General features: G+C 44.8%; 1 protein-coding gene across 5 annotated transcripts in view; it reads right to left on the bottom strand.

Moving 5' to 3' along the window:
- ADGRL3 (adhesion G protein-coupled receptor L3) overlaps positions 1-14,268 on the bottom strand; it is a 512,006-nt gene that overhangs the window by 83,022 nt on the left and 414,716 nt on the right. For 4 of the 5 annotated variants that reach the window (XM_076336963.1, XM_076336964.1, XM_076336962.1 and 1 more), the window contains 2 exons: positions 9,734-9,919; positions 5,878-5,916 (listed from right to left, as the gene is read on the bottom strand). In XM_076336963.1, the coding sequence (XP_076193078.1) occupies positions 5,878-5,916; positions 9,734-9,919 (225 nt within the window). The remainder of the gene's footprint in view (positions 1-5,877; positions 5,917-9,733; positions 9,920-14,268) is intronic. The other variant, XM_076336965.1, reaches the window with a different exon arrangement.

The raw sequence follows: 14,268 nt of genomic DNA on the forward strand, positions 1-14,268 counted from the left end.
GTCCATCTTGGATATCCACCTTGGTCAGCTCAGCCTAAGTTGACTCAGTATCACGAATTAAAGCCCATGTGGCAGTTTCTTAAATATCACCGTGATTGAAAAATCTCCCAGCAATTGTCCGGTCATTATATTGGTATGTATTCATCATGTCACCTGTCGGGTTGACAGGTGACACCCAACCCACCTTGTTGGGTTTTTGAGACAAAAAAAGATCATTTACCACACTTGCAACTGAAGGAGCAGCATTTGTAACCTCTATCTCCAGTAAATAAAATCCCTGAGCTTTTAACTCAACAAATATTGTGACACTGCACAAATTAAATCAATATTTGTTTTAATTATAAAGTTACCCAGAGAGATGAGATGGTAATCTGATACGGCATTTCCAGTCTCACATTTGAATAACTCACAAAATTTCCAGATCTCTTTTACATATTTATTTATATTAATTTATTTGGGGCTCAAGAGGACTTCACACCCCAATCGCTACAGAGGCTCTGTCATGACTACTTAAATTTGTCAACCCAAAGAAAACAGTAAGACTGATTTTAGCAATTACTATCCTCTCAAGTCACCCTCCTCCCCAAAATCCACCTTTTCTCAATTGCACTTTTGATATTTACAATTGTTGGACATCTCTCACATAAACTTTGTATCGCACTTTCCTTTGTCTAGGGAGCACAGGACAGAAGGTACACTTCCAGCCCTGTGAGCCGAATTCAGCCATGGATGCTCTTCACAGTAACGGGATCAGCACAAGGAGATCATGTCAGCAAGGTTGAAAACTCTATTTCTCTGCCATCAGTGGCATATTTCCCAGTGACTTCCTATCTCCCATTGACTTCACAAAGTCCAGGATTTCACCATGTAAGATTTGTTGAAAAATCTTTGCTAAATTGACTTAGCCAGCCCAGACATTTCACTGCCTGGTAAAGGATAAGTGGCCTGTAACAGGAATATCTGCAGTCACACTTAATTGCTATTACAGACAAACTCTCCCTCACAAGATTTTTTGATGACTTTAGCTACATGATTTTCCAAATGGAAACATACTGTATGAAAATATGTCCAGATACATTACTTTACCTCCATGTAATACAAAGCAGAGCTGGAAAGGTTCAATTAGGTCATCTAATTCATTCTTCAAGCCCTCCATTACAGGACTGTCCTCTTCAATATATTTACCGGCTTTGTCCATATTTATACTAAACAGCTCAGGCAATGAGCTTTCATCAGTTTTCATCTACTAAAGAGGTAGGTGCATGATTAATGTTTAAACACACAAGTAGCCTTTCCAAGTGAAAGGGAAGAAGTCCTTGAAATTAAGGGTAAGATGAAGTTTGTGCAGAATATTCAGGCTTTATTCTATCAATGCCAAGCTTCCTGTAGAGTATATTAAACTCACTATTCACTACCATTTAAAAGAAGACAAAAAGACCAGGAGCATGCATCGACTCTGTAGAGTACACCTATGCAGCTAGTGGAAAGGACAACTATGGGTCAGGTAGCACCCAAGGTCCCCAACAGGATTGTGTGGTCCATGGTCAAACCAGCCTCACCACGTTTCCAGTGGTACCAGTAGACAAGATGATGACTAGAGATGCCGGGGGAGGGGAACCTCAATCCATTCCACTCCTACCAGTTTGATGCCAGGGCCAGCAATAGATGCCCAGAGCCTGGAGAAGGAAGACAGGTCAGCAGGAGAGCACCTGAAGAGCACCACAAAGGAACTCCAGCCAGTAAGACAGCTTCATCGGGGGCCCAACTTAAATGCCTTTATACAAACACACGTAGCATGGGGAATAAACAAGAGGAGTGTGCACGCCTGCAGGGCTACGACCTTATTGGCATCACGAAGGCGTGGTGGGATGGCTCCTATGATTGGAGTGTTGAGATGGAGGGATACAGGCTCTTTAGGAAGGACAGGCAGGGGAGACGAGGAGGGGGTGTCGCCCTCTATGTCAATGACCAGCTGGAGAGCATGGAGCTCTGCCTGGGGATGGATGAGGAGCCGACCGAGAGCTTATGGGTCAGAATTAAAGGGCAGACAGGGACGGGTGACATCACGGTGGGGGTCTGCTACAGGCCACCCGACCAGGAAGACCGAGCGGATGAGGCCCTCTATAGACAGATAGGAGCAGCCTCATGCTCACAAGCCCTGGTCCTCATGGGGGACATCAACCACCCCAACATCTGTTGGAGGGACAACATGGCAGGGCATAAGCAATCCAAGAGATTCCTGGAATGCATCGATGATAACTTCCTTCTCCAAGTGGTAGAGGAGCCAACGAGGAGAGGTGTTATGCTGAACCTTGTTCTCACCAACAAGGAGGGGCTGGTGGGGAATGTGAAGCTCAAGGGCAGCCTGGGCTGCAGCGACCACGAAACAGTGGAGTTCAAGATTCTTAGGGCACTGAGGAGGGCACACAGCAAGCTCACTACCCTGGACTTCAGGAGAGCAGACTTTGGCCTCTTCAGGGCTCTGCTTGGCAGAGTGCCATGGGACAAAGCCCTGGAGGGAAGGGGGGCCCAAGAAAGCTGGGTAATATTCAAGGATCACCTCCTTCAAGCTCAGACGCGATGCATCCCAGCAAAAGAGGAAGTCAGGCAAAAACGCCAGGAGGCCTGCGTGGATGAACAAGGAGCTCCTGGACAAACTCAAACACAAAAAGGAAGCCTACAGAGGGTGGAAGCACGGGCAGGTAGCCTGGGAGGAATACAGAGAAATTGTCCGAGCAGCCAGGGACCAGGTTAGGAAAGCTAAAGCCCTGATAGAATTAAATCTGGCCAGGGACATCAAGGGCAACAAGAAAATATTTGGGGATAAAAGGAAGATGAGGGAAAATGTGGGCCCTCTCTGGAACAAAATGGGAGACCTGGTTACCCGGGATATGGAGAAGGCGGAGGTACTCAATAACTTTTTTGCCTCGGTCTTCACTGGCAAGTGCTCGAGCCTCACCGCCCAAGCCGCAGAAGGCAAAGGTGGGGACTGGGAGAATGAAGAGCAGCCCACTGTGGGAGAACATCAGGTTTGAGACCATCTAAGGCACCTGAAGGTGCACAAGTCCATGGGACCCAATGAGATCCATCCATGGGTCCTGAAGGAACTGGCGGATGAAGTTGCTAAGCCACTATCCATCATATTTGAGAAGTCGTGGCAGTCCAGTGAAGTTCTCACTGATTAAAAAAGGGGAAACATAACCCCCATTTTTAGAAAGGGAAATAAGGAAGACCCGGGGAACTACAGGCCAGTCAGTCTCACCCCTGTGCCTGGGAAGATCATGGAACAGATCCTCCTGGAAGCTATGCTAAGGCACATGGAGGACAGGGAGGTGATTCGAGACAGCCAGCATGGCTTCACAAAGGGCAAGTCCTGCCTGACTAACCTAGTGGCCTTCTATGATGGAGTGACTACATCAGTGGGGACATGGGAAGGGCTACAGATGTCGTCTATCTGGACCTCTGTAAGGCCTTTGACACTGTCCCCCACAACATCCTTCTCTCTAAACTGGAGAGGTACAGATTTGATGGGTGGACTGCCCGGTAAAGGGTGAGGAATTGGTTAGATGGTCACATCCATAGGGTAGTGGTCAATGGCTCAATGTCCAGATGGAGATTGGTGACGAGTGGCATCCCGCAGGGGTCCATATTGGGACCAGTACTGTTTAATATCTTCATCAATGACATAGTGGGATCGAGTGCACCCTCAGCAAGTTTGCACATGACACCAAGCTGAGTGGTGTGGTCGACATGCCAGAGGGACAGGATGCCATCCAGAGGGACCTGGACAAGCTCCAGAATTGGGCCTGTGTGAACCTCATGAGGTTTAACAAGGCCAAGTGCAAGGTCCTGCACCTGGGTCGGGGCAACCCTCGGTATCAATCCAGGCTGGGGGATGAAGGGATTGAGAGCAGCTCTGCCGAGAAGGACTTGGGGGTACTGGTGGATGAAAAGCTGGACGTGAGCCAGCAATGTGCACTTGCAGCCCAGAAGGCCAATCGTATCCTGGGCTGCATCCAAAGAAGCGTGGCCAGCAGGTCGAGGGAGGGGATTCTGCCCCTCTACTCTGCTCTGGTGAGACCCCACCTGGAGTACTGCGTCCAGCTCTGGAGTCCTCAGCACAGGAAAGACACGGACCTGTTGGAGCGGGTCCAGAAGAGGGGCACAAAAATGACCAGGGGGATGGAACACCTCTCCTATGAGGAAAGGCTGAGAGTTGGGGTTGTTCAGCCTAGAGAAGAGAAGGCTCCGGGGAGACCTTATTGCAGCCTATCAGTACCTAAAGGGGGCTTATAAAAAAGATGGCAGCAAACTTTTTAGCAGGGCCTGTTGCGACAGGACAAGGGGGAATGGCTTTAAACTAAAGGGGGGTAGATTCAGACCAGATCTAAGGAAGAAATTTTTTACGCTAAGGGTGGTGAAACACTGGGACAGGTTGCCCAGAGAGGTGGTGGATGCCCCATCCCTGGAAACATTCAAGGTCAGGTTGGACGGGGCTCTGAGCAATCTGATCTAGTTGAAGATGTCCCTGCCCATGGCAGGGGGGTTGGACTAGATGACCTTTAGAGGTCCCTTCCAACCCAAACTAATATATGATTCTATGACTCTAAGATAGCTAGCTCAGGAGTGAGCACTGCACTGTAAACCTAAATTGCTTCAAATGCTAGTTACTTTCTCTGGGATCTTAAGAGAAGTGACTCCAGACAAGGGATACGGAACTCCATAACTCATCTTTATCTGTTAATGATTATGGAAGGGAAAAGGTGACTTTTTCTCATGATCATATCCAAAGGGAAGACAGACAGCCTACCAGCACAGAGCGGTACTGTTTTATTTTTAATGTCCTAGATCTAAACCATCTAATCCCACACGCTAAATGAAATATGCGCTCAGAAAATAAAGTCAATACCCACTGTAGGAAGCTGAATTTTGCAGGAAAATTCAGGTATAGACAGCCCTCTCCAGAAACATGGGGTTCATTTTTACACCTCTGCATGTTATACATACACATACAAATAATGATCAACCACCCATAAGTACAACATCAATGTTCATAAGCACAAGACAGAAATTAGAAGGTAAAACGTTCACATTTCTTAAAGCAGCATTAACTCACCCATAGTATACAAATAGGTTTATATAAAAGTCATTGGAGCAAATGCTATAAGGCAAGGTGACAGGATAAATAACATAACCCGAGGCCCCACTCTTGAAAAGCCTACAAGCAGGTCTTTCCAAAATGCTGAGGCTTGACTTTGTTCACATAAAACACAATGTAAGCCTAAACATTCAGGCCACAGCTAGGTGAACTTTATGGGACGTTATGTTCCTAATCCTATATTTAGTTTGCAGCACTGTCTTCTTTCCTACATTCTTCTGCAAGGACACTCTGCATTTCATTATGAACCTACCTCCCCCCTCATGCCAATTGTTGCCATTTCAAATTGTTTCTAAATTTGCAAGTGTAAGAGGGGAAGAAAGAAAACTAAGGAAATGCAGGAGGCAATTATATGAGTGACATGCCGTGAGTGAAACCCAGCTGGTCTGGAGACACCTCCATGAGCAGGAGTTCTGCATTCTTTACTTGCATGCATCCATACCGTCCTGCTTATTCTGATAGCTGGATGAGTCTTGTCAGATCTCTCCTGTGGTTTTTCCCACTTTCTGGTTCAGAGATTTTGCCCCAATTGTTTGCCAAGTCTGAGAGCAACTGGGCAGGTGGGGGCAGATGAAGAATGAAATTATTATCCTGTAACCTTAACCTTAGAACTTGCTGCCACGAAGATGGTAATAATCATATTATTCACAGAGACAAGACCCACTTCACAGTCATTCAGTCAAACAACTGAACACGTGTATTAAAAACACAAGAAATACCTGGACATAGGCCCTGCAAGAGCGCTCCCTTTTCTGAAGCTGAGTCCATAAAGACAGCAGATTAAAGACGGAATAGAAAAAACAAGTTAGTGACAGAACAAGGGAAAAAAAAATTGAAGAAAACGCCTATGAAAACACCCTCATTTCTCTCTTAAACAGCTCCTGAAAACCAACCAAACCAAAGGAATCATGCGAGTTAGGCAGCAGTGGAAGGCTGGAAGGACTGGCTCCAGAAATATGGGTTAGTCCTTTTTCAGTGAACTAAAGCACAGACTGGCAACTTTGCAAGAGCAGCTGTTAGATGGTAGGAGACACTGAAGTCAAGTAGAGATGCTCAAGAGATGATGTTTTCCTTACAGCTTGGAGATCACACATGGTATTTGCACATCAAACAAGGCTGGAAAGGATGGGGCTGATGGTTATTTATGTAAGAGAAGCATGGGCTCTGCAGTCAGACAGCGTTGATGGCACATTGAGGTATAACCAAGCTTTGGATGAACAGGACCAATTCTAGGGAGCAAGATGTATGCAGGACTGCATGCTGATACAGGATGGACCTGTACGGACCCATCCTGATACACCTGCTCAGGTCTCTGGCTCAAGGCAAAACCTGTAGCGCTCCAGCTTCACTGCTGTGAGCTTGCTTAAAGCCAGCTCAGGCACATGTCGAGTGTGATAACACATTGCACTGAAGAAGAGAGCATTGCCCAGGGCTCCTGATAGTGTAAAGGGCCACTGAAGAGGACATAACAATGAAATGGGAATCAGATGTAATATTTCCAGTTGAGGCCATTCTCTCCCCTTTGCATTAAACTGCTTCTCCAGGAATGCATTTTTCAGTCCTCTCATACTGAGTTGTGCTTTCCTTTGTAATTCCTGGGCCTAAGTGCTTTATATGTTGAATAGCTTTTCCACAAAGATTCCCACCTTTTCCATAGGAGCCATGTTTAGGACTGTACTTTGATATGCACTTGCATGCCTCCTGCCTGGTAACTGCACTTTAGTGTGTCACGAAATTCAAACAGGCACTTATTTACCTCCCCAGGACTTTGTAGGCAGTCTGCAGCAGTGAGCTAGAATTGGTGAGCTCTGCATCGGTGCAACTAAACCTCGCAAAATCAGGCTGCTCAGCTTGGCTGGGTTTGGTTTTGCTGATATGCCTGTGTTGGAAATTGCACATCAATAAAGATTTGGGGTAACTTGTGCTCTCAACTCACAGCAGTGCAATCCTGTTAGTACAGCTGAGAGCCAAATTTGTCCCCGAGCGTTTTCAGGCTCTGAAATAAACAAAATACACCCAGGTATCACGCAATGCCCAATTTCAATTTCTAATTCATCAATTTGTAACAGTAGAAATCTTCCTCTGGGTAAACTTGGCCAGTACGAAGACTTTACAGAAACAAATGGACATCAAAGAAAGCCTTGCCGAAAATTACAGAGCTATCCACTCGGGGGTCTTGCCAGTCTGCAACAGAACAATTATTACCTTAATTAAGCCTGATCCAGTGGAAAGCATAAAGCTTTTAGTGACAGGAAAGTGGCTCCTGAAAGATGATGGCTTTTAAAAATTCTGATTATGGCAGTTTATTTCAATTCATTGTACATCAGCTTGTAAAAAAAAAAAAGTACAAAACAGCACAGGTGATTACTTTCAGATCCCCAGCACATTTCCTTTAATGATTAAAAGAATATTTAATGTCTAGTGCTTACTTTATTTCTTCTTTCTGACTAAACAGCACTAAACAAAACTCTTTGCAAATGACTTTTTTCCTTTTTTTTTTTAAATACTCTTGATCAGTGAAGGGGAAAATGGAGCAGTAACTCTGCTGCCTTTTGTTTGCCCAATACTACTTCCAAGTTGAATTCATGCATTCTTAAATGAACACAGAGCAGTTGCTCTTCTAAAGAATTAAGTGGGGAATGAGAGCAAGTAAATTACCGAGCCTGTCATTTGGATCACTGACTCGCATCGCTGTTTTGCAGGACTCCACGCGGTCCAGAATTTTAATGTGGAGTGCAATTGATTTGTATGAGCTGCTTGTGCAAAGCTGATGGCAGGGCGGGGGGGGGGGGGGGGGGGGGGGGGGGGGGCAAACCTGAAAGGGGGACCCCAGGAGTGACAGCCAAGCCGAGGAAGCTCTGCCTTGCCCAGTCTTCCCCTCCCTTTGGTAACTCACACCTGCCCCCATGATACAACCCCATTTCATGTAATTGAAACAAATACTGGAAGGTGGGATATAAAAAGATGAAAAATATGTGCTTACAAAGCTGAAGTGACAAAATGTTGGGTGTGGCTAGGGCGTATTCAGAAGAGCAAGCAGGCTACAACCATGAAACCCGTTAGTAGGTGACATTAATTGCTGGTTTTACCTGATATTGTCAGACATCACCATCATTTCAAACAAAGAACCATGGTATGATTATAACAAATAATGTTATGTTGATGTAACAGTTAATACAATTATTACCTACATTGTTATAAAATAGCTGGAAGCACTAATTAATTAAAAGCATCAGGATAACCCAATTCACAGCACATGCAAAGCACATGAGATGCAGGACTTCAATTCCCATGTGGCTGTAATCTTAAACAATCCAGAAGCCCTTTGCATTTAAAACAGCGTAAGTCTACAATAATAACTTACAAGAAAAAAGACAATGTTACTTCTCTGAAAAGTATTTCTCTTCAGAAGACACACAAGAAATTTCAGGCTTAGCTGCGATCATTTATTCCCTGTATAACCTTGGGACCAAGTTCTATTCTCACTTACATGGATGCCAGGGCTGTCAGAGCCAGCTACGCAGCTGAGAACAAACTTCTGTGTCTTATTTTAACTGGGTGGCCAATATAACCATGTGCTTGTAGCCACAGGGTTCAGCTGCTCTTTGTTCTGATGACCAGGCCCACACAATTCACCATCTGAATCCTATGTAAGTCCTATCCTGTGTGTTTACATGAGATTCAGTGATGAAGAGGGCCTTGGACCAAGGAAACCCTCAACTTTAAATGTATTCTTACAGACTCCACAGCCCGTATTTCCTCCCACAACTGGCAACTTCTAGCACCTTTAGTATATAGTAATTCCACTTAATTCTGGAAATGACAAAAGGACTAATAATTCTTCTCAAACAGGGGGCACAGAAACCACACTGCCATCATTCAGTAAGGTGCTTCTGGGCTAAGTCACAGGTCATCACTAAAAAGGCCCTCTAATACTAAACCATCCTGAAGACCTTAAGTGTAAATATGATGGTACCTTATGTGCCTTTGGTAAATGTATCTCCAGTGTAAATAAATGTTTCTGTCTGCTTTTATTTGTTTATATTCATGCATAAAAGTGTTCATTTGATCTTCACATCAGCACCTTGTAATGTTACAAGATGAAAAAATCAAAATCCAGACTTTCTCTGCCTCTTGGGGCTTTAAATATTCAGATTTTCTGCATCATATTACATGGCATTTCACAGACAGATTCAGCACTGGAAACGCTGGACAAAATTCTGGTCTTATTCACACTGGCACAAGTCCAAAAGAATTTCCATGGCATCACTTGAGTTATTCTCATACTGAGCTATGAGAGCTGAGACCACAATGAAGTACCTGGACTTCATATATCTACACATCTAAGGGTATACATTTCCCAGCACCAATAGTACACTTGGCATTTACAACTGTTTCGTTTCTCAGCAGAATAAAATACACTGTAAACGAAAAACTGCCAGGTACTCTTGTCTACTGTGAAAGAATCACTGCCCTAAAATGGCAGTCATTCAGAAAGACATTTATAATAGCTCTCCAGAGAGAGCCAAACCCTTCTTCAGCCTCCTGTCCCTTCCCAAGCCCCTTTGTTTTTACCTTATTTAAGCTGCGTGCAGCACTGTCCTTTCCGCCTGGAGTCAGGTTTCGGAGCTGCACGTCAAGCAAGTTCACCAGCTGGACCATGGCGGACACAGAGTATGTGATGTCACCAGCGTACAAGTGGTTTTTTGTGTGCTCCGCAAGCTCCCGGGCAATGTTGGCAGCCATCTCCCCTGACTTCATCTGCAATTGAGAAAGCAGAGGAAAAGGTTGTCCCTGGCTGTTAGTATGATGTTACTCCAGTCCCTTCCAGCCCCACAGTGTTAAGCGAGTCAACTCCCTGCAAGAAGAAGAAGAGGAGAGAAGAAGAAGAGGAGGAGAAAAGAAGAGAGGAAGAGAAGAAGTTCCCAAGAAGGAAAACTACGGCAAGGGTCTTCATGGTTTGATCATGTACAACATTTGAGTATGGTTTAAATGCAAGTGATTTTTCCAGCTACGGTCACCATGCTGGCTTCAACACACCAATTTCTGATCTTCTCACAGGGCACTGCTGGAACTGAGGGACAGCTGCTTCTTTGCACTGCAGCAGATGCAACCGTAGATGGCATTGCTTTTCATGGGGTGCCCATGCTAGGGAGGGCGTCAGCTAGCTTGTCCCATTGCCTTATCTATGCCACTTGAAAAAAAACAAACCATGTAAATAGACTCTCCTGTCAAGAAAGAGCAGTTTCTGATTCCAGAAGATTATTTGATAGTGAAGAGATGATTTTTGTTACAACTCCTGTGCAAAAAAGTTCCTTGTAAAAGGACCAAAAATAGATGACATAACCCAGATGAACAAGAGAAAAAAGTTCACAATTCCCGTCATGTGGATTTAATAACCAGGTGCTAATTTACCACTTAGCATTTGCATGCAGGAGATGTGCTCCTTACCACACTAGCCACTACATCTGTAATGAGGTTAGTGATTCTCAGCACATAAAGGCATACTAACTCAGGAGCAAAAGGCTTAAGGCTTCAAGCAGAGGCCTGCTGGAAGGGAAAACCAAGTAGGCCATTTGGCTGAATCTTCTATTAAAAGACTTCTATTGTCTAGCTGAGTCATAAAACTCAGGAATCACCTGCAGTGAAATTCACTGTGTAATTATTTGGGAAACTCTCTCTTTCCCCCTGTGGCTTTTCCCACTTTCTTGCTCTGTTTTGCTCTCCCTATCTGGTGCCCCTTTCCTCTTCTATGCCATGGGGATTGGGGACAGGGCAGCTGGTCGCATCTCCTTTCTATGAGCAGCCCACTATGAAAATACTATTGCAGGTTGCTGGTCTTTTTTTACTCTGTGATCTGGAATGGGGGGAATCTATGGGGAATATGCCAGTGATAAGGAGAAATTACATAGGATGACATTTAAATGAAGCTCCCACTCCTCTGTCGGGCTCAATGACCAACTCTGCTGGGTTCTTCATGTGAAATTTCCAATTGTCTTAGCTTCCAACAGTTAGAAATCAGGTATTTCTCTTGTTCCCTCGATTTCTGGTGCTTACTATAAAAGCAAGATTCTAGGGAAAGATTGCAGGCTCAGCTTCTACCTCTCTGTAAATCAATTAGCTGAGTTATAAATGAATAACTTACTTCCACCAATTTGACAGCAACAGCCCATCTGATTTAATGAAATCTAACTGAAGATGTTCATATGCCTATCTTCAGAGAATTAAAGCATATGATGATATAGATAAGATAAATAGAGGACATAATGTGTTGTTCTTCCCATTAGAGCAATGATAACATATATTCAAAAATTGAATTATTTCTTCCTTGTTAAGCCATAGAAACCAGATCCTATTCTTAAAGCTGCCTGCTCTCCTAAGCAGATGAAGAAAGCCACGCATCAGCATAGGGGCTGAACTTTGACCTCTTCTGTTGGCACCCAGAACTTTAAAGAATGACTGCATCAAATCCCTTCACATCCTCCTTTTTTTTGGAAGACAAACATCCCATTCCATTCAACTTAGCTTTTTTCTTTTATCAGATGATACCTAAGGATATAACTAACTAGTTATAAACACCAACAGTTGGATCGCTGCTCTCCATACAGTACAGTAGAGCTGGAGAACACTGAAAAAGTGGTTTTGAAACTATGGTATTCAAACAACTTAAATTGCATTTAATATCTTTTTAATAATCCGCCAACCATAACACCTGCTCCATCCAGTACGTGATGGCGCTCTGAAAACAGACTGTCAAAAGCAACCTGGATGGAGGATTTCATTGTGGTGTCATCAGGACTGAAACTTCACCCTCGGGCCTGGACACGATGATGTGGTGATGTCCTCCACAAAACCCCACTCCCTCTGCCAGACACATCCAAGCAGATCTACAAGACCTGATGAAGGTACTTTGAACCCTAAGGTTTATCTGCTCTTTGTGACTATATCATCTTGGCTGTTCAGGAGGACAATACGAACGTGGGTGGCATGTGCTTTAGATTTACAGTTTGAGGCTTTTCATGCATTCATGAAGGACACAACGCTTTCTATTCTGCTACAAAAAAGGCCTCCTCTCTTTCAGAGGCTTGAAGCTGAGCGTAGTGATGCCTCTCCTCCCAGGAAGCACGCACAACTCAAAGCTGTGGTGAGGAAAAGATATTTTCAGGCAAGCCACACACTGTGCCAAGGACAGTACTGATGAAAGCAAGAGGTAAAACAAACAGGCTGAGACTGAATGTATGACCTCATGATCAGGACAACGCAATGTATCCAAAGCTGACCTTTTTGCTTCCTTTTACTGCTTGACTCTAGAAATAACCCAGGTAGCAGTGCATAATTCAATCGCACTGGCAAATTTATTCTCCTGCTACGTTACGAGGGCATGGTAGGCACCAACAATAAAGTTAAAGTAAATGTCAGGAGGCCAATGAATTGCAGAAGCAGACATTTGTTCTGATCTTCCATCAAGCACAATAACTCTAATGGAAGCTAATAGAGGGTTGTAAAACCTAATACCATGATGCAAGCAGGCAAACACCCAATGTACGGTCTGAGCACAGCAGGAGAAAGAAAAGAAGCAAGTAATAATCCTTACTTCACTACAGAGACATGAAAGCAAGCACAGCATTTCCCTACCATCCTCTCTGGCTTGGCTGAAATCCCTCCAGGGGACCCGTCACCCTTCTTCCTGAGCAGCTTGGAACCAGCAGGTGACAGAAGATGGGATTTTTGGGAGACAAAGCAGATTAAGAACGAAGACACGCTGATCAGGTATGAACCCTGGCTGCAAAGAAGCATTTCTACCCATTTTGTAAGCTGTGCTGCAGCTGCAGATGCTGTGGGATGTGTGGCCAAGAGGACCCGAGTGGTGCGGACACAGGAGAGCTGAGCTGCAGGGTGCGACCACCCCCTGTCCTCATGGCATGGGCAGCTTACTGCTTCCTCTAGCTGCCCCCACAGCAGCAAGAAGAGGAGCTGCCTTGGCTTAGAGGAGGAAGGCTCCTTTTTCAGCTTTAGAGAGGTGCTGCAGCAAATCTGCAAGCTTTGGGCAGGGAAGTGTCCTGTCCATGGCAGGAATGTGAGAAACCAGTGCCTGATTTACGGATAAATCAGTCTCCATGTCTAAGCGCAGTAATGATTTCCAAGCCTCTTGCTTGGGCAGGGAAACCAAGTGGCTATCGGTTATTTCATAAGTAATTTAAAACTGTGTTTGCTGTAAGGATCCTACTGAAGGCAAACTCCAACACAAGCCCCTAGGCAAGCCTGGTAGGGCTTTCCCCTCAAAAGTCACTCCTGGAAAGTCTTGACGTTTTGTAGCAGCTTTCTATAGATGTTGGGCCACATATATATCCCAAGATCCCAGTGGATTCCCACTCAGGCTTCAAAAGTTTAGATCCAGAGTAATTTGGCAGATCCCCCTAGTCTTTCCGCAGACTGGTGGAAGGTTCCCAAAGCTGAACATAGCTAAATTCCTCCAGAAAAATAATAACAATTAAAAAAAAAAATCCAGTCTCAATTGTAATCTGCTGGGCATTTCTGAAAACCTGGCTCTTCAATTTTGCCTGCTTTGAAAGCATGTAACAAATTAAATGGGGCTCATTTGTTACACAAATGATAGCTGGGGTTTCAAATAAAATAAGCCTAACCTTGATGGAGATTTCATCAGTGCAGGCTATTATTTCCCTCTGCTAATGGCTAACGGCCTAGTCATCTTCACCGAGCAGCAAGAGGTCTCCCAGCTGTCTGCGTGAATTATGGCTAGAGTAAGTAATATTAACCCCTCCAGGATAAGTATGTGGGTCATAAAACAAGAGCTGCACAGCTGCTAATGCCAGCAGAGGCAGTCTTTATTAATCAGCTAGCTGAGCGTATGGCAGGAGAGCTGCCCACCCTCCTGCGTGGGACAGAAGGACCACGGGCTTTGTAATGGCTGCGCCATGTCACAGCAGCCCCATGTTAATGGATGTCTTCCCTTGTCTTTGGGGAGGGATGGGTGTAAACACAGATGAAATGAGATAGGGATGATCAGGGGTGTACGTGCTAGTGATTCACAGGCTGTTGAGCCTCAGTTAAGATGGGGGACAGGGAGGAGAACGCCAAAGAGTCTTGTC

The sequence above is a fragment of the Aptenodytes patagonicus genome, chromosome 4, assembly GCF_965638725.1.
Source record: "Aptenodytes patagonicus chromosome 4, bAptPat1.pri.cur, whole genome shotgun sequence".
In the NCBI taxonomy this organism is placed as follows: Eukaryota; Metazoa; Chordata; class Aves; order Sphenisciformes; family Spheniscidae; genus Aptenodytes; species Aptenodytes patagonicus.